This window comes from Emys orbicularis, chromosome 9, assembly GCF_028017835.1.
Source record: "Emys orbicularis isolate rEmyOrb1 chromosome 9, rEmyOrb1.hap1, whole genome shotgun sequence".
Lineage (NCBI taxonomy): Eukaryota > Metazoa > Chordata > Testudines > Emydidae > Emys > Emys orbicularis.
Genome location: NC_088691.1, coordinates 78873617 through 78893404, shown reverse-complemented (window position 1 = coordinate 78893404; position 19788 = coordinate 78873617). Strand labels below are relative to the sequence as shown.

At 46.0% G+C, this 19788-nt stretch overlaps 1 protein-coding gene across 2 annotated transcripts; it reads left to right on the top strand.

Annotated features, from left to right (window-relative positions):
- The first annotated feature begins 821 nt into the window (after positions 1 to 821).
- PFN2 (profilin 2) lies at positions 822 to 8226 on the top strand. Of its 2 annotated transcripts, none has more exons than XM_065411469.1 (3): positions 822 to 1033; positions 3452 to 3644; positions 6503 to 8226. In XM_065411469.1, exons 1-3 carry the CDS (start codon positions 902 to 904, stop codon positions 6598 to 6600), a joined length of 423 nt encoding a protein of 140 aa, XP_065267541.1. In that variant the 5' UTR covers positions 822 to 901; the 3' UTR covers positions 6601 to 8226. The 2 variants fall into 2 exon arrangements, with proteins under 2 accessions (XP_065267541.1, XP_065267539.1); XM_065411467.1 differs by lacking the exon at positions 6503 to 8226 and adding an exon at positions 6197 to 6397.
- Positions 8227 to 19788: the final 11562 nt, after the last annotated feature.

The following is a 19788-nucleotide window of genomic DNA, read 5'->3' as shown; positions in this document are numbered from 1 at the left end:
ACTAAATATAGAGATTAAATTCTGCGCTGTTACACTGCTGTAAATCCACTGGCTCGATGCAGCGCAGTTACTCATACGCACGAGGTTAACAGCTGAAACAAGAATCTGGTCCGTAATCCCAACAAGCATGTTTGGGATTCCAGGCAGGTTTGTTGTCTAGTCTGAAAGGTCTGACAGGTAACAAAGATAACGCTAGACACACCGATGCCTGCTGCCTCCTGGGCAAGGCTCATCTCTCCTACTGAGAAAGACCTCAGAGCAACTCCCCAGTACCGCAATCAGTGCCACAAAAAGACTTCTCTCCTCTGCCACCCGTTTGCAGTACAGGTGCCAGGCTCGCCATCTGTCACCCCGTGCAGGGGGAAAGTGGAAACCACTGCCCGGGGAGGTGGGTGATCCGAGCCGTCACCCGCACTGACTGTCTTCCATGCAGGCTGGGCGGGCTGCTCAGGGGTCGCGAGCCGTGCCAGGCAGACCCCACTGGCGAGCGCACGAGGGGACAGGCGCCCCCACCCCCGTGCTTTGCAGGCAGCTGCCACGAGTCGCCACCACCGCATCCCCCAACGCAGCCGCCGCCAATCTCCCCGGCTCCCTGCATCAGCACCCTGCCTGCCCCCTGTCCAACGTATCCCTCCGCCGAGGCCGTCGCGCGGCGGAAGGATTCGCGCAGCAGCTCCGCGTTCTTCCCCCACCCCTCCCCCGTCCGCTGTTCTTACTGCGGCGGCTCGGAGGGGAGGGGGAGCAGCAACAGCGCGGCGGTGGCGACCCCGCCCCCTCTCCTCTCCCCGTGGCCGGGCGCGCGCTGCTCGCTGCAGGGCTCGGCTGCCGCTTCGCGCGCGCGTGTGAGACCGCCGCCGCCGCCGCCCTCCGCTCCTCCGCCCGACTGCGCCAGGCGAAGACGATGGCCGGCTGGCAGAGCTACGTGGACAACCTGATGTGCGATGGCTGCTGCCAGGAGGCCGCCATTGTCGGCTACTGCGACGCCAAGTACGTCTGGGCCGCGACGGCCGGGGGCATCTTCCAGAGCATCACGGTAAGGGCCGCGGCCCCCGCGCCGGCTGCGAGCCTCCCGCCCGGCCCGGCTCTAGCCCCTACCCGGCGCGCCTACGGCGGGGGGGGGAGGTGATGCAGCAAAGAGCCGCCGCCGTGTGCTCCTGGCGCCCGCGGGCAGCGGCCAGTGGGGGTCCCGCCCCCGCCAGCTGTACCCACTGCAGCCCCCCCCCCCCCCGGGCCGTGAGGGGCCCGGGAGCTCCCCAGGGCGCTGCTGGGTTTTTGTCTGGCGCTTTCCCGATAGCGCCGAGTCCGCCGGTCAGCGGGGACCGGCCCCGCTCACCACCCCCGCCCGGGGTGCTCGGGCCGCGGCGCCGTGTGCTGGGAGCTGCCCGCGCGAGCTAAGCCGGAGCCGGCAATGCGGCGGAGGGAGGAGAGAGAAAGGCCGGGCACGGGAGAGACTTGGCGTAGGGTTCCCTGCGCTCAGGCCTCATTGCTGCGGACAGACTTACGTATCCGGCGTAGGAGGCTTTCGTGAATCCTCGCTGGTGGCTACATGTTTTTCATCTCCAAGATGGCGCACTGCCATTGATTCCCCCCCCCTTCCTTCTCTCTGTCCTTTCCTCCCCGTCTGTCCTCCTCAGAGGTATTAATCATCCCTGTTCCTGCAACACAGCCCCCTTCCCACCCACGGTTCAGATCTTCCAAAGGAAGGGCCCTGCTCCCATGGGGAAGGGTTTGGAAACCCTTTAAGGATCAGGGAAGACTTATTTAAACTGGGAGCCCTTTTAGGCCATACCTATATTGGTGGGTGGTGGTGAATTGCATGTTTTGATTATAACCTTGTGTCATGATGCACGGTTTGCTGCAGACTGATGCACCTTCCCCCTGCAAATCCGTCCTGTAGGTCTCTGCCTTCTGCACGGGAATTTGGGGTTACTGCTTTCTCTGAGGAGAGGAGGGCTTGGCTCGTGTTGGATTTGCCCCCCCCCTTCCGTCCCCCAATGTGGCTCCTGTGCTTGCCAGTTCTCCTTTTTCTCCTTAGGCCCCTCTTTGCTGGTAGCCTTGGTATGCAAAAGCAGCTCTCCTGCATAAAAGCTTTCTCCCCCCACCTCCATAGTTAAGTGATCTCATTGCATGGCCACAGCAGCACCCCCTCCTCCTCATACCCCTTCATGGGATGTGATGTCAGTGGGGAGTAGCCATACAGGCCACCAGCTCCGCTGGGGAAACCAGCCCTGCCCTTCCTGAATATGGTTAAATAAGTGGTACCTTGAGGATTTCCAGCTGCTGACCGGGTCCCCTCCCCCAGGTGTCTTTGTGCCTTGCTAAGATGTGGCTTGGCAGAGTCCCGGTGTGTGACTGGAAATGGCCAGGGCCTGCTATGACTGTGCAGTTCTGGAGGGCAACGCCTCCCATCTCCTTACTTGCTTACTTGCTTTCTTACCGTTAGGAAGCACATTGCTCCTGTCTTGCCTTCACCCCACCCCCACCTTCTCCTCCTCCTCCATCCTGAAAGCAGTGCTGCAGGGAGAGTCCCCCATGGAAGGGGGCACAGACTTTGTGGGCGAAAGGCGTGGGGGGTTAATGTAGCCTGATCCCTTTCTAAATGCAATCTGTCTTGGGCTCCTGAAGGGACTAGACAACACGATTTCCCTGTGCACAGAGGGGTCACTTTAGCATTGTGATCCCCTCCCCCACTTTTTAGGATACTGAGAGACCTATGTGTTTGCTGGAGCTATGGCTTTATGTATCTGAATTTACTGTCTGAGTCATTGAAACTTAGGCATGATATTATGTAACATTCCTTGCCTAGAAAAGGGCAGAGCTGAACATTGTTGTGCATCATCAATTTGGCTACATTTTGCATTAGAAACATAGTTGTTGTTTGACCTTTCAGAGACCTGTGGCAGCTGACCTGGGAGGAGTTTAATATCCCACTAATTGTTGTTAAGGCAAATGGGACTGGGGAACACACCTGCATCATTGTTATCTAGACACGGTCCTGAAGGCTTTTTTGGTACCTCATTATCAAGTAACAAAAGTCTGATTCATTCACTTACTAAAATAAATGGCTCTGTGGTTAGCAAAATGCCTGATGACATCACATTGCCTTCTTCAAAAAGACGACTTACTGGAATCTAACTTCTAGGCCTTATCAGTATTGCAGACTTAATCTATAACTTAATATTTGAAACATCTCAAAACAGCACTTGTGTTCACTGAAAATGGTACTAAATTAATTAAAATATATCTGTGAATAACAAAACACTTGATTCTAAAGTGTCTTGTCTTAGGAGAAGCTTGAGTGTCCCTTTCAAATCTTTTTGCTGGTGACAAGTCTCTTTTGAGTGGAAATTAATCTGTAAACTACTTCATTTAAAGTACATGAAATCCAATGTCTTCTGTGAAAGGTAGTTGTGAGAGCTTGCTATATAACACTGAATTTCTTTTTTAACAGCCCATAGAAATAGATATGATTGTAGGAAAAGACCGAGAGGGTTTCTTCACCAACGGTCTGACTCTTGGTGCAAAGAAGTGCTCTGTGATCAGAGATAGCCTGTATGTTGATAGTGAATGCACAATGGACATCAGGACAAAGAGTCATGGTGGCGAGCCAACATACAATGTTGCTGTAGGCAGAGCTGGTCGAGGTAAGCTGTAACTTTTTTTTTCCCCCCAGAAATTTAAACTAGCAAAACAAGAATGCAGCCTTCAAAACTGGGCTCTAATCATTAAATTACTTACATTAATCTGCATAAAAAGATTTTTTTTAAATTTCCACAATGCAACCTTGGTGTAATTGTGGTCCATCTATTTTCCAGCACTAGATCCGTATCTAGCAGTCCTAGATGAATGACCACAGTTTGGCATTTAACTATCTTTATCAAATGGTTACTTGTGCCTACAGATTTTAACAAGCTAGTGTAGCCTGTGTATCAGTTGGATTAAATTTAGTCTGTCACTCATTTGCACTAGGTATATTGCAGTTAAAATGTTTGGAGTCCAAAGCATAGGGTCATAATGATGGTGGATGTTATTATATCCTATTGAAATCTCTTGTTCAGCATAAACTTGCTCTAAAGTGACTTCTATTAAAATTTCTTCCACAAAGACTTGAATTTCTTGTATGGAACTACCTAGTTTGAATCATAAGTTTTACACTAACTCTTTACAATTTCCTGTTGAGAACCTTGGAAGTCTGATTCTGAGCCAATGAATGAACTCTGTCCAATTGGGTAGCTGCAGGCTATTTATATAAAGCTTGTCTAACTACTTGTGCATTTTATCTAAGCTTCTATAACATACACCCTACTTGCAAGGAGCTAGACTCCATTCCAAAAGAAACTTCTCTCAAAACCCTGGGTACAAGCAACATGAGGACATCCAAGATATTATCTAGGCATTCTGTTGTTAGCTGTTGTAGACTGAGTATGTTAGGGACCAAGGTCAATGTATAAACAAAATAGAGCTACAGAGACACTGCTGTATTGTGTATTTTTACGTAGGCTATGGAGATGTTACAAGTATTTTAACAATACAGTCAAATGGAATAGGTAAAGATTTCTGTGCTCCTTGGTCTGTGACTGTAACTAATTCTCTTCCTTTCCTTATAAGGAAAATAGTATCCCTATCTAGATAATTGTTTACTATAGTGATTTTGAAGTTTATATTATTTAAGATATGTCCCCTTATGATCTGGTCTTAGTGATGTTCTGCTGTATACCCGCACATAGGCAAGATGTGTCTATATTGCAGTGATTCCTGTCTCACCATTCCTAATTCAAAGCACAATTAAAATGAGCCAGTGTTCTTGTGAAGCAAAATTTGTAACATGTAGTTATGCTTGGCATAATTTGATTTTTATTTTTTATAATTTCAGTGTTTACTTTGAAGCATTTTTTCAATTATTGATTTAAATGTTCAGTTGTGTAAAATTATGGGAGGGTCACACAATGGGGGGAGACAGAATTATTTAATGTTAGTAGATTCAAAAAAATAGTACACCTCTACCCCGATATAACGCGACCCGATATAACACGAATTCGGATATAACACGGTAAAACAGTGCTCCGGGGTGGGCGGGGCTGCGCACTCTGGCGGATCAAAGCAAGTTCAATATACCGCGGTTTCACCTATAACGCGGTAAGATTTTTTGGCTCCCGAGGACAGCGTTATATCGGGGTAGAGGTGTATCATAAATGTTAAAACACAAATTGTCAACATCACATCAAAATATACAAAGAAAATATCAAACTCTTAATTCATTCTCAAATAATATTTCTTACTTTGTCTATTTGTAAATTTCATTTATTGATGGAAATAGTATTTCACTGGCTTGTGTGGATGGTGAAATAGACGTCTACCAACTTTACTTACAAAAAGCTAATCCTTCCAAGTTTACATGTACTCTGTTCTAGTGACATCTGGTGGCAGTTAGCATGTAAAGCCTTATGGCATGTAATGTTCTATTGACTATAGTTCTGTAGGAAACTCTTCGCAGTAAAGCAACATTGTTATTTTTGTAGTCAACTTACTGTGGGGGGAAAGGGGAAACTAGATTTAAAATCAGCTCAGAATTACTTTACTCCATACAAAAAGCTAATTGCATTATAATGGAAGGAGGAACTCAACATTTCACCCAGAACTGAGTTGTTGGTTTACTCTTACAGTAGTGTCATAAACACAGACTTCTACTTAAAAGTTATTTAAAGTTTACCAATAAACTGCCAAACAAAACATACTTGGTAAAGTTGGAATGTACCCATTACCACTCTGAACTTAATCTCTAGTCTAAAAATACTAGAATCTCCTATGTGTACTGACATTGCTACCTTTCTCCTTTTTAACATCATTACTTTGTCTACCTTATAAGATGTACCCAGGGTTTCCTGGTCAGAGAGGTCAGATGGTAACATGCACCATGATAAAATGTATCTTTAAAATGGAAGTTACAGCATATGTTCAGGTTTTTTGCAAAGTCTTATGGCTAGCACACAACTTCTCAATCTCTGAAGTCATGGAGGATACTCTCGCCCAACCCTGTCTACATCTACACTTTAGAAAGCTCTTGTAAAGCCAGCTTAATATCCAACCATTAAAACTTGAATTTGTGTACTTATTGCAATATCTGATTAAAACTTGCATTATTTCCTTGTCTAACACACTCCTTTAAAACCTTTTTTTTTTTTCTTTTCTCTTTCAGTCTTGGTCTTTGTAATGGGCAAAGAAGGGGTCCATGGAGGCGGATTGAATAAGAAGGCATACTCAATGGCAAAATACTTGAGAGACTCTGGGTTCTAGTTGCTAGGCAGACTGTTAAGTATTAGGGAAAAATTGCTATTAAACTTTCCTGGCAGTGAGCTTTAAACCTTACATTCTGGAAACTTTATTAGCAATGCAGGATGATGGGGTATGAACCTGTGTCTCCTTTGTATCCCTTTGTTGGTGGGGAAAGGTGTTTTTTTCTTTAATTCTGTTCATTTCTGTTTTGTTTCATTGTGTACTCCAGCATTGGTTATAGTTATGGGAAAGGAAGGTGTCCATGGAGGGACACTGAACAAGAAAGCATATGAACTGGCTTTATACCTGAGGAGGTCTGACATCTAAGCAGCCTCTCCCCATCCACCTAGCAACTGTCTTCATCACCAACCAGTTATGTTCACTGTGCTACCAGACTGTAGATGGTAGTTGTTTTATGTTTTGGTTTTTTTATTTATCCATTTTTTCTAATATCATGATTCCAGTTACCCTCGTGTTCATTTGTATGTTAACCACTGTATGTAATCAAGTCCCATATCTGGCACCATTTTCTCAGCATAAAAATGATATGCATGATACCTTGAAAAATGTTTTAGGAAGGGGAGAATGCCAAGTCTAGGCTTTGCTTTGTCTTAGCAATTAATACGATATTGACAACTAAAATAATTTAAACACTAAACAAGGTGCCGATTGTACAATCTAATTTGATCAATGTCTCTTCAGCACTTTGAGCAATTACACAGCTCTTTTAGTCTTCCTTTTGTAGAGCATGGTTGGGGGGGGGGAGTGCATGCATATCTTTACTTCTCTCCTTGTCCACTCTTTCATCCACATTTTGTTCGCTTCCACCTATTTTTATACAGTGCCTGGTTTGTTTAACCAATTTGCGCTCAAAAGCTATTGTGTTTCATTAGTTTTGTTGTTGCACTTCACTGTAAACTTACAAAACTCTTCATAGTGTCTGAAGCACACACTGTTTAATGGGTGCAACTGCAAAACTATCAAAAGATGTAGATGCATTTTCTTCATGATCTTACAACCACTGTCCTGAATCAATACCTAGGGACATTCCATCATTGCAATAGCTCAGGCACTTTTTTTTTTTTTTTGCTAGCTCCAGTTCTGTAGTTGAATTATAAAAAGCTGCCATTATGGACATTAGATATCCCAACATAACCATCTGGAGTGTGTCCGATTTCAGTTTTTCATAGGACCAATTTTTAATTTGCAGCTTGGGGTTTTATATGAAACTACAGGGTCATTGTGGAAAACTGCCACCTTCAGCTATATACTGGTAGCCTATACTCCAATCTTTCTGTCAGATCTAACTGATAATGTAAAGAAACATGCTGCTCTAATACCAATGTTTGTGTGAGGGGTGGTAGTTTATAAGCTTAAAATTGTTAAAATGATACCGTTTCAAATTTGAAATAGTCATTTGGCCTGCCGCACCCTTGCTGCAGAAATTGTGGAGTAAGCTGCCTCGTGCACTAGTCATCTAAAATGTGTAACCAAATTGTCCATTCAAGCACGGTACAAACTTGTATGTCCATTTAAAGAGAACTGCAGAACTCTGTATACAAAAGAATAAATGGGAGATGGTATTGGTTGGAATAACTGACTTGGCTGTCTTGTGATGAATTTTTTTAATATGTATTCTGTGCCATACTATTGTTTAAAAAAAAAAAAAAAACGAACTGTTGCTATTGTGAGATGGATTTTAACTGACTGTAAGGATTTCTTTTGAATGGCACTACTTTAGGGACATTCTTGTATTTGCTTCTATTATTTGGGCCTTGTGGATAATGTACAGATTTAAACAAATTCTTGTTGCTGATTTGTCCATTTCTTTCCCTGCACTTTTACATCTGGGATACAGTCTAACTCATCTGATTTAATATGCATTTCAAAAAATGCCATAACTATTAAACACCTTGTTTACAGACGAAATAAATTTATTCCAACCAAATAAAATCAGACTCTTGTTACTTTTTTATGCACCAGCCTTTTCTGAAGCAATATACTTCATCGTGTAGCTTACTACACTAACTTTGTGTTTGTGTGTTTCTCAAAATGTAATTCAGCTCTGCAGGGATTGTAAACTTGTGGAACAGCATTACTGTACTGATGTACTAGTCCTTTTGCTGTAAAGATGACTGTTTAGAACACTAAACTGACTTAACCACTTACTGAGCTTACGTCATAGCAAGAGCTCTAATAGTCTTCATGTTTGCTTCTTAAACGTCTTGTATGGTAGAAGGGGATACTTTAACTAAGGGAAACTAGTGTTATTAACTTCACTAATCCAGCAGATCTCATGGCAGTTTCTCTTTCCTGTTAGGGATGCTGTTTAAACATTCTCTACCCAAGCCGCCTCAATGGTATGTGAATGCATAAACATTTTTTGCAACCTACACTCCTTTAAAACAGGCTGGATGTGACCAGTGCTGTACTAATGTTTCCATTAGTATAAGAGCTAACCCTCTTGTACAAATCCACACTGCTCTTGGAGAAAACATGGCAAACAGTTTAGCACCCAGCTAGTTAACCAGCTTCAAACCCTACAAGTCTTTCACATGGTCTTGACTGATCACTGTGCACAAATTCTGCCAGCCAGTCCTCAGGACACCAGCTACATTGGTACTGGGCATGATGGCTACTTCTAAACATAGTGCACTTTGAGGATATAGGAATTGTCTCTGCAAGTTCACTTGAAACTTAACTTCTCCTTCACTAGGGTACACCTATCCAAGGAAGGAAACAAGGGCAAACCATGAGACCCTAATCTTAACTAAAGGCTAGTCTACACTGACAATGCTAAAGCTTTAACATGGCTTGTGTGGTCATGGCAGAGCGCAGGGAGAGAGCTCTCCCAGCGTTCTTTAAAAAACCACCGCTCCCAGAGCTGGTGCACTGTCTACACTGGCGATTTACAGCGCTGAAACTTGCTGTGCTCAGGAGGGGTGTTTTTTCACTCCCCTGAGCGAGAAAGTTGCAGTGCTCTAAATTGCCAGTGTAGACAAGCCCTAAGATTCCAGATGGCTCCTCTTAAACTGTGCTTGGAAAAATCTTCTCATCTGTCCTGTCCCACTACTTGTCTTAAACAATCTTCCCCTGCCTTCCGTTCAGTCTTTGAGCCTGCTGCTTACACACCACAAGTACTCTCACCAGGCTAAGTACTAACTTCCCCATGACCATCCTTAGTCAAAGGGGGCGCTTCTTTTTTCACTGTTATCTTTATCTCATGTGTACCTTTTCACACTTTTGATTACTCCTTACTTTCAGCCCATTGTCTCCATTGACACCCATATCTTACTCCACCTGACTAAAAATTTTGCATCTCTAACTGTTGCCTAACTTTTTTGCTTACCTTGCTAACATTGGTCTCTCCTTTCTTCCTAATTCAGTTGCACTTCCTCTTGTATCTGACAACTCCACTATGCTGCAAAGACATCCTCCCTCCCTTTTAAAAAAGCTTTGAGTCTTGAGTATTCCTTTAGCACCAAAATAAGAAACAAATCTGTTAGATCAATCCTGTGGTCTGTCTAGTCAAGTAACATATCTGACAGTAGCCAATATCAGATCTTTCAGAAGAAACCTTGCAATAGATAGGTAAGGAATAACCTACTTGCAGGGAAAATCACTAAGACTCTAAGACTCATTTATGCCCCGAAGCTTGAGGGATTGTCTCCACCAGAATATTTTTTTGTTGGTTTCTCCGCCGCGCCCCCCCTCCCCCCCCGGTTGTAATTTTGGATGTTCTCTTTATCCATATACATGTTTAATCTTTTTTTTTTTTTTTTTAAATCAGCTAAGCTCTTGACTTCAGTGGTATCTTGTAGCAAAGGGTTCCATAGAGTAACTCTTGCATTGTATGAATAATATTTTGTTCTGTTAAAATTTGCAGTCTTTCATTCACCCTCTCATAATACAAGAACAGTACAGGAAAGTGCTCAATCTACTTTCTGTATAACATTCATTTTTGTACACCTTTTATCACATTCCCTCTTACTGCACTTCAGTGGCAATCACTCTGCATAGGTAAGCTGTTTCATACCCAGTTTCATTGCTTGTCTGAACTCCAATTTCTGCTGTTTTTTTGAGGCATGGTCACCAAAATTTAATATAGTATTTCAGGTGAGGGAATAGCATTCATTTATATCATAGCCTATTTTTAGTATTCTTCATCCTATTCCTTATTATCCATTGTTTCCTTTTGTGATCCATGTTGAAATTTTAACAGAGGTCTTTGTGTTCTTCACATGCCTAGAATTTTTTTCTAGTATGTTAGTGTAGAACCTAGTAAGGAGTATATTTAGCGCAAATTACTCCTTCTATTGTGCATTACCTTGCATTTGTCTCTGGTGAATTTCATGGACAATAGTGTTTTCTATCCTTCACTTTGTTAGGATCCCTCCAGAGTAGCTTGGTCTTGACTAACCTAAACTATCATCTGCAAACCTTGCTGCTATATTGCTCCTTTTTTCTGGATCATTAATAAATAGCTTAAATATCACCGGTCCTTATGCAGAACCTTCTGACTTCCCCTTGCTTAAACTTTGACTAATAAAAATTGACTAATTCCTTCTCTTTTCTGTCTCAGCCAGTTTCTTATCCATGTTAGTTCTTTGCCTCATTCCCCCCCGCCCCCGTGAGTACTTTCATTTAATGAATAACTACCTGAGAAATTTTGTTAAAGGCTGTCTGAAATTCTAAATGACCAGTCTTTATCCACGTTATTGACCGTTCAAAGAACATTTAGAGAGGAACAACTTCCCCTTGTAGAAGCCTGCTACTTACTCCCTATCCTATCATGATAATCTAGGTGTTTTAATAGTTCTATTTATTACTGTTCCAACCATTATGCCAAGTACAGAAATAAATCTTACTAGCTTATAGCTCCCAGTCTTGTCTTTTTTTAAAAAAAGTATATAATTTTCTAGCATGCACACCTCTACCGTAGTCACTGATTTTAATGGGAAATTTTATAGTTTTTATTAGTAGTTCAGCCAGCTCATTTATTACTGAAAAGAGTAGGTATCTTTCCAATATCCTCTGTAGTGAAAATTAATGAACAGAAGGATGCTACAGAGAAGCTAAATGTGACTTGTGCTTCTTAGTTGCTCTCTTAATCCCTTGCAGCCTTACAGCCTTTCTTCCATAATTAAAAAATGTATTTGTTTTAATATCTTTGGCTATTTACTTTATAGATTCTGGTGTAGCCTTCCTAACTTCCTCCTTGCATGTTGCCTGCTTAATTTATACTCTTATTAGTCTTTGCTAGGCATTGATTTCCATTTTCTGAAGGATCTCTCTTGCGTTTTCTGTTTAGCCATACCGGTTTACTTTTTGCCTTGTTCAGAGGTATGCATGCCATCGGAGACTCTCCATTGTTTCCTTAAATCTGTTTCCCAAACTTTTGAAATCTGAACCCTTCCTCTTTTCTGGAAAATTGAACCAGTTGTGTCCCTCCTCCCCTCCCTATAATCCTACTAATGTATTGTTAAGGGCCTGAATGTCTTAACTTATACATCTGCACTACTCATTAAGTAATGCTATTCCTCTCCTGGGATGCATTGAACAGTGAAATAATTAATGTTAACATTAAAGTATAAGTGGCATCTGAATTGGCATCCAGTGAAATGAATGGGGTAATTCCAGAGCCATTGTTTCAAGCTCTCTACAAACTCACTGATTGCACTCGCTTCACTTTATAAATGTTTGCTTTCCTTTACTCCACCCTTTGGCTAGTCCTTCATGCCTCCTAAGGGTGCATGCTTTTCACACTGAGAAATGTTACCTTAAATAGTATCCACGCCAAAAGGATTTGAATGTCTTTGCTTTTGACTTCAGTGCCATTTTTACAAGCTTTGAAATCCCCCTTTCTAAAACTGAATGTCACCATACTAGGGTTTGGGGGTTTGTTTTTTTGTAACTTTCCTCTCCTAAGGATGCTGCATTTTATTATATTGTTAATTACTTACTGTCTCATCTTCTACTGCTTATTTCTTGCAGTAACTTGTGTAGTATTTAGGTCTAAATCAGAGGTGGGCAAAGGCCTGCGGGACCCTCCTGCCCGGCCCCTGAGCTCCTGCCCCAGGAGACTAGCCCCCTGCGATTCCCCCTCCCCTGCAGCCTCAGCTCGCTCCGCCGCTGGCGCAATGCTCTGGGCGGCGGAGCTGCGAGCTCCTGGGGCAGCGCAGCTGCAGAGCCCGACCTGACCCAGTGCTCTGTGCTGCGCGGTGGTGACGGCGTGGCTGGCTCCAGCCAGGTGGCGCAGCTGCCTGTCCTGGTGCTCTGGGCGGCACGGCTGCAGTGCCGCCAGCCACCGATGCTCCAGGCAGCACGGTAAGGGGGCAGGGAGCAGGCGGCGTTGGATAGAGGGCAGGGGAGTTCGGGGTGGTGGTCTGGGGGTGTGGATAGGGGTTGGGGCGGTCAGAGGGCGGGGAATGGGGATTGAATGGGGGCAGGGGTCCTGGGGGGGGGAGTCAGAAATGAGGGGGGGGTTGGATGGGGCGGCGGGGGGCAGTCGGAGAAGTTGCAACATCATTTTTTTTAATTACACACTCTCCTGTAAACCTAGTGCACAATGCTGTGCCCACAAATCCATATCCCCAGCTGTAGGCATGCTCTGATACATTCTGTATGATAGACCTGGGGAAGGAAGCAGACATGGTTAAAACCTGTGGTGCTTATGGTTCACCACCTGTATCAGCCACACATAGAACTTACATGCCCTGGATCACCTGTGCCCTATAACCTGGATCTCTGATGCATCCAAACCCAAATGGATAGCCCACAGTTGGGGCCCTTATACAGAACCAGTGGGATCAATCATTTCCTGGTGTCAAGCCCAAGAATGACAGCCCCTTCCTAAACACTCCCGCAATTGGAATTTGGTTGGAAGGAATGGTCCTTCTTGCAGGAACGGGACTGTCCCCAGGTGACCTCTGATCCACATATGCCTGCAGCACGTGTAAGGACACAGATACCCGACAAAGCAGTGCAGAGAAACAGCCTCACCAACCCCAATTCAACCGGTTTTTGAGCTGTGGACCTGAGCCCTAGAAAGTCACCATCCCACTACACATCCTGTAGTTCGAGAGCCCACCCCAAAGAGACTCCCGTGCTTGAAGGAAACAACTCACTGACCCAGATGACCCCTGAAGAAAACTAACACAGAGACTTGCCTTGAAAAGTACAGCCTCATCCCCTGAAGGGTAGGCCTGAGGAAGAACCTCAGTTAAGTGCCTTAGAACCTGCAAGATCACTGGCTTCCTGATACTGCTCTGCGTCCCAGCAGCCCAGGCCCAACCCTCCCCCTTTCTGCAGACCATGAATCCCTAAAAGGGATGACCCACAGACCTACAGTAAAAGGCCACCCTGGGTAACTGTTTAGCTATAGGAAGACCACAAACCACCACATTTGGGGTTCCGGCATAGATAGACCCCCTCACTCCCCCCATAAACTTCTCAAATACCATTGTGTAAGCTAAAAAAGTGTGCAGTGTAAGTGCTCCCTTGCCTGCTGATACAGTTTCTGGCAACCAAGATTCCATAGGACTGTTGACAGCTGTTCTGGCTCTTCCTTGGCCTCCCGCACTAGTGCTCTGAATCTGTTGACCTGCAATCCAGAGAGCATTAGCTATGCTGCTGTTAAGCCCAGGCACATTCTTGGCTGTGAAATGAATACTGCATGCAGATTTCTGTTTGGTAGTGTTAATTATCTCTAGACAGAAGAGAGGGCCTTCCTCACATTAAGGATTCCATGCAGGTGAAGTCACTCCTTCCCCTTCCTGTGAAGAGCTGCTGTGCCCCAGGCTAGGAATGGAAATCTCTCTCTTCTACAGGGCAGTGGGTGAGACATGAGACAGAATAAGTCCTGGTGTCCTTCCCTTAAATCAGGGGTCTCAAACTCAAATGACCACGAGGGCCACATGAGGACTAGTGCATTGGCCCGAGAGCTGCATCACTGACACCCCCCCTCGCTGCCCCCGGCCCCGCCCCCACTCTACCTCTTCCATGAGGCCCCGCCCCTGCCCCGTCTCTTCTCCACCTCCTCCCCTGAGCGCACGGCTCCCTGCTCCTCCCCCCTCCCTCCTGGAAAGTGCTAAGTGCCACCAACAGTAATCCACCTCACTCAAAGGACAAAACATGCACTTAGTTAGATTTACTTCTGTTAAAGCCCCTCCACTGCACTGGGCTGCACCACCACTCCACCCCTGCTCCGCCTCTTCCAGGGGTGGCAGGTTTGTAGAAATTTTGGTGGTGCCCAGAACCTGCCCCCCCCCCCAAACTCCACCCCCACCTGCCTAAGGCTTTGTCTTCACTACCCGCCGATCCGGCGGGTAGCAATCGGTCTATCGGGGATCGACTTACCGCGTCTAGTGAAGACGTGGTAAAATCGATCCCTGATCGCTCTGCCGTCGACTCCGGAAATCCACCTCGGCAGGAGGCGGCAGCGGAGGCGGCGGCAGCGCGGCAGCGGTCGACTTTCCCGCGTCCTCACCGCTAGGTAAGCCGACCTAAAATACGCAACTTCAGCTACGGTATTCACGTAGCTGAAGTTGCGTATCTTAGGTCGGACCCCCGCTCCAGTGTAGACCTAGCCTAAGGCTCTGGGAGGGAGTTTGGGTGGGGGAGGGGGTCTGTGGTGCAGGCTCTGGGATGGAGTTTGGGTGCTGGGTGCAGGCTCCGGGCTGGGGCAGGGGTGGGGGGTGCAGGCTCTGGGATGGAGTTTGGGGATAGGAGGGGTGCAGGGGTGAGGGCTGTGGGGCTGGAGATGAGGGGTTTAGGGCATTGGAGAGGCTCAGAACTAGGGCAGAAGGAAAGGGGAAGGGCAGCCTGCCCTGGGCATAGTGTAGGGGGGCACTAGGACCCTGTGGCAGCAGGTGATGCCGGAAGCCGGCAGAGCAGAGTGGAGTCAGCATGAGCTGCAGGCTCTGGGGCAGTAAGTGAGCCCGGGGGACACTCAGGGGAGACGCGTGGGGGTAGCAGGCGGGGCCGGGGGAGAGACCCGGCCTCGAACATTGGGGAGCAGCGAGCAGGGAGCTTAGCTGCCACATAAAATAACTCGGGGGGGGGGGGCACGGGGAGCTTGGCGGGCCGCAGGGAAGAGCTCTGCGGGCCACAGCCCACGGGCCGCGTGTTTGAGACCCCTGCCTTAAATCATTCTAACGAGTGGAGTTACGTGCATTCCATTTCCTGTCAGGGAGGACAGAGACAGACAAATCTCTGTTCAGAGCACAATGTACCTTGCACAAGCACAGGCAATTTGGGGCAAGAAGGACTCTACCCCAGGTGTGGCTCTGCTCAGCTCAGCACCTGATCTGCACTCCCCATGCCCACTTGAGGGCACACAGGGAGAGACATGGAAGAAATTCCGCTGTTGAGCCATTTCCCCATTCAGGAATCTGTGAATGAGTGTTTGGGTCCTCCGGCATGTGACTGGTGCATTCACACTGTAGTCAGTCTGTGGGTCCATGAAACACCCATCTGACTGGAAGAATCCTGCACTGTCACTGACTGATGTGCTTGAGCAGGACTGGTATACAAGCACAGAGCTGGACATACTATAAGGCAGTGTAATAAGCGCAGTCAGGAAAGTAACTCAAATATGTTCCAGATGGACTGTTTTTTTCTCTAAATGGACAACCTATCCTAAATTCTCAATTAGAGAGACAATCTTCACTCATTGATATATTTTGCTTTCCGCCACCAACTCTCTGTTTAACTTTTTTCATGAGTAATGTACCCGAATGCACAGATGCTAAATATCTAAACTGTATTCTTAAATTCATTCACCTACATTTGGGTTATTGCTGAGTATGTACTATATGTATCTAATGACTTTCAAAACAAACTTTGTATTTGTGGATAATCTAAGCACTATACCCAGATGTACAGACACTCTTTTCTCAACCTATGTATTATATAATTTTTTTTAACGTTAGCTTTAATACAATTTTTAAATCCAGGCATTGGCTGGGCAGGGGGATTAAGCTCCCACCTACACTATGGCCTTTTCTTATAGCTCCAGTTAGGCCATGGGGGTCAGCAGAGCTGCCATTGGATTCTCCCATTTAACAAACCAGACTGCCACCATGCAAAACTGAAGGCTGAATCCTGCTTTGGGGACATGGCACAGAGGGACAGAACATTGGGGCTACCCTGTTTATCCGTATCCCCATCATGGCAGAGAGTCTAGCAAAGAGGTGGCACCTTACTTGACAAGCAGAGTTGCTTTAACTCTGTAAGCAAGGGTACACTGGAGGGGAAAGTATGGGAATATCTCTGCTGAGACATTTCACCCACTAAATTAAGCTAACAACCAGATCAGTTCTGCACAGCCTCACATAACCCTTTCCACATCTCATCCAGTGTTTGCTCAATGCATGGGTCACAGGGCTTTTCTAGATCTTTCACCAGATGATCTATTCCTACACCATTGTCTTGGCTTCCATTAGGAGGGGTGAGAGCTCAGCAAGGGGTGGTGGGAGTAGTCATTTGCCTTCCAATGGCAGAGGATTGTCTTCCTGCAGCTTATAAATTAGAATTTAAAAGGATGCATTCTCATGGACAAAGACTCCTCTCCTCCTCCGGGAAGAGCAGAGATAAAGAGGAAACAGGCTCACTTTTTTGTTATTGTTGTTTGTTTGTGGGAGGGTGGGGGCAGGGCAGAGGAGCAGCTTTTATAACCTCGATGCTGTAAGTGTTGTAGGGACTGTGGGAGTTATGGGAACTAACACCCAAGTTCACGAGAACAAGTGGCCAGTTATGAACACACTATGCTCCGCAGTCTAAGGACCTAACTACCTTAAGGACGTTTGCCCTAATGTAACTACGTAAGTGTGTAAACCTCTAACTAAAGTGCATCAGTTTAAAGCAGACCTTTATCCCATTAAACTGCTGTAGGAAAGGACTTCAAGTCTATATTTCGAGTGGAAATGGACAGTCCTCCCTAAGTGTCTGATTATATCAGTCTTGCTGGCCACAGCTCAGAAGGACCAAGTCACCAGCAGCACCAACCCTGGACATTCCAGCTATTGCTAGTGATTGGAGGTTTTCAACAGTGCCAGTTTCTATGTTAGTTAGATTTACACTGCAAGTATGGCTAAGGCCCCACAAGAGATTAAGGGGAGACATAGAGGATGGGGAATGGTCACATAGAAAGGGGCTCTGTACCAGGAGCAAGGACCAAGGCAGGGCATGTTAGTCCCAGATCAGGATGATCAATCCAGCCACCACTGTCCCGCTGGAGCAGTGATGGGCCCAGGGTAAGAACCAACTAGATTAGAACAAAAAGGCAGAATCACCAGGTGAATTCCACCCTGCAGCCAGGAGGGCAAACTGGGCTCACTCCTGGGGCAGTGTCCAGCTGGAGTGAAGCCAGCCAAGCGCACATCCAACAGCTGCTGAAGCCACCAATTCAAGTCCCGCAGGGCAGCAAACAGCCACTCATGGGCATGGCCCACAGTCCGAGGCAGCCAGAATACCCCACCAGGGCTCTGCCCAGGCCATGGGGCTCATCCCTATCCTCCCTAGTAATGCCTAGCCCCCACTGCCCTAGCCCCACAGGGCCCATGGGGGAGAGGAGGCAGCCCTTACCATGGCCCAGGACCTGCCCCCTGAACAGCTCCACATGGGTAACCACAAAAGTTAATCACTTTAAGGTAAAGCCAGCAGGGCATGGTCCTGCCATCTCACACAGCTGGTGGCCCACCTGCAATTGGAGGAGGAAGTGCCAGACCCCACAGAGGCTGCCCTGCTGCAGCCCCATCCAGGCGGGCAGAGGGAGGGCGGATTGACTGCTGGAAACTGGCAAACGGGAAGTGGCTCTGAGCATATGGCTCCAAATCTTGCGCTTGTTCCTGCAAGATCTTATGGCTCCAAATTACATGCCACATCCTAAGAGACCTCAAGCTTACCCTGTAAGTCCTGGGGGGGCAGGAAATTTCATGGGACCTATTCCTTCCTGTCCTTTTGCTTTCTCCCATTTCAGGAGCCACCGTAATGCACCCCTCGCTAGGCTTGGAACCTTCTTTTGTAAAGAGCTGTTTATACTTGGGCTACACAAATAGTCCTATTAATCTTGCGATAGTTGCAGAGTATGCCTACACTATCTTGTGCTGAAACAGCTGCAAATGCTTTCAAATGTATGAACTTTACACTTACTTTACCACATTAACTTCAAGAATGACGTATGACTTCATGAAGGCCGACATGCTTTTTTAAACAAGCAGTCAAAATACAGCTATATCTTAAACCATTAACTTCTATTTTTTGAGGGCAACTGGCACTGGATTTGGATTTGATAGGCATAATTTTAACAAATGGTCATCAAAGATGGGAGCCAGCTGTACATGGTAGCATAAACAGAGTGGTAGAATTGTTTAGCTTCACATATATTGTGTATCAAAACTTTGAAGACACTCGCTCTTACTTTTGAAGGGAGGAGGATCTATCAGTGAATGGGTATATTTACACTGGAGTTAACATGGGTCCTTACATGAGTTTAAGCCAAAATTTCACTACTTTCCATACAAAAATATCCCTTTACCCACATTTGGAGGTTCTATAAGCCTGGTCTAGCTGGTGGGTGACTGGGACTCTGGTAGGTCATGGCCAGTGGTTACAACAGGAGTTGGCTGCCAGGGTCAAGGGTCAAACCCAAAATTCAGGACTTGGAGTAACGCAAGGCAGGAGCAGGGCTGGGAACAACCAGGCACTATAACAACTGTAGTTAAGTGCCTTTGAGCAGCCAATTGAACGGCTGCTGAGCTTAGTAGCCAGTGTGGTGACTCTTCCAACCAATCAGGCGGTGTAGCCAATCAGGCAGCCTACTACATGCCAGCTGTTTGAGGCAAGGGTTTGTTTAGTGCATGGAAAAAAAGACAGAGTTCATTTTAAATGAGATTTTTCCTGAACCTCAGTCTTCCAACTAGGTGTATGCCTGGACTTTACTGAAGAATAACTGCACAGCTTACTTTGAAAGTGAAAATAACATTTACACTTAAAAACTGCATCTGGGTGTGTAAGTATGGTGATGATATACAGGATAAGCCTTACATTCTGCCTGCACTGACCAGGGATGCTTGGGGGTGTGAGGGACTGAGAGACATCGTTGTTCATCTACAACAACTCCCATGCCCCCACAGCCTGTTAAGTCTGACTTCCTCCAGTAGTGTGCAGTAGTCTTCCCTTACTACTAATGAACCTGTCCAAAAGAAATGACTTCCTTTTCCAGGTGGTAGGCAAGGAAGGAGTGACTGCACTGTGCATTAGAGCTGTGAAAACAGTGGGGCCTCACCAGGAATCTCTTCAACCCAGGCTTTGGGTATTTGGTTACCAATTCACAAATATAGACTCTGCTGGCTTTAAGGGGCCACCAACATGGGGAGTAGGGGTGATTAATGGCACCAGGCATTCTTTTCTCCATGTTTTCCCCCTGACGATTACACAAATTACATGCAAAAAATCTACATTGGTGCAGCTTTAAGATCACAAATTTAAACAAGGGAGTGATACAAAAGTTTA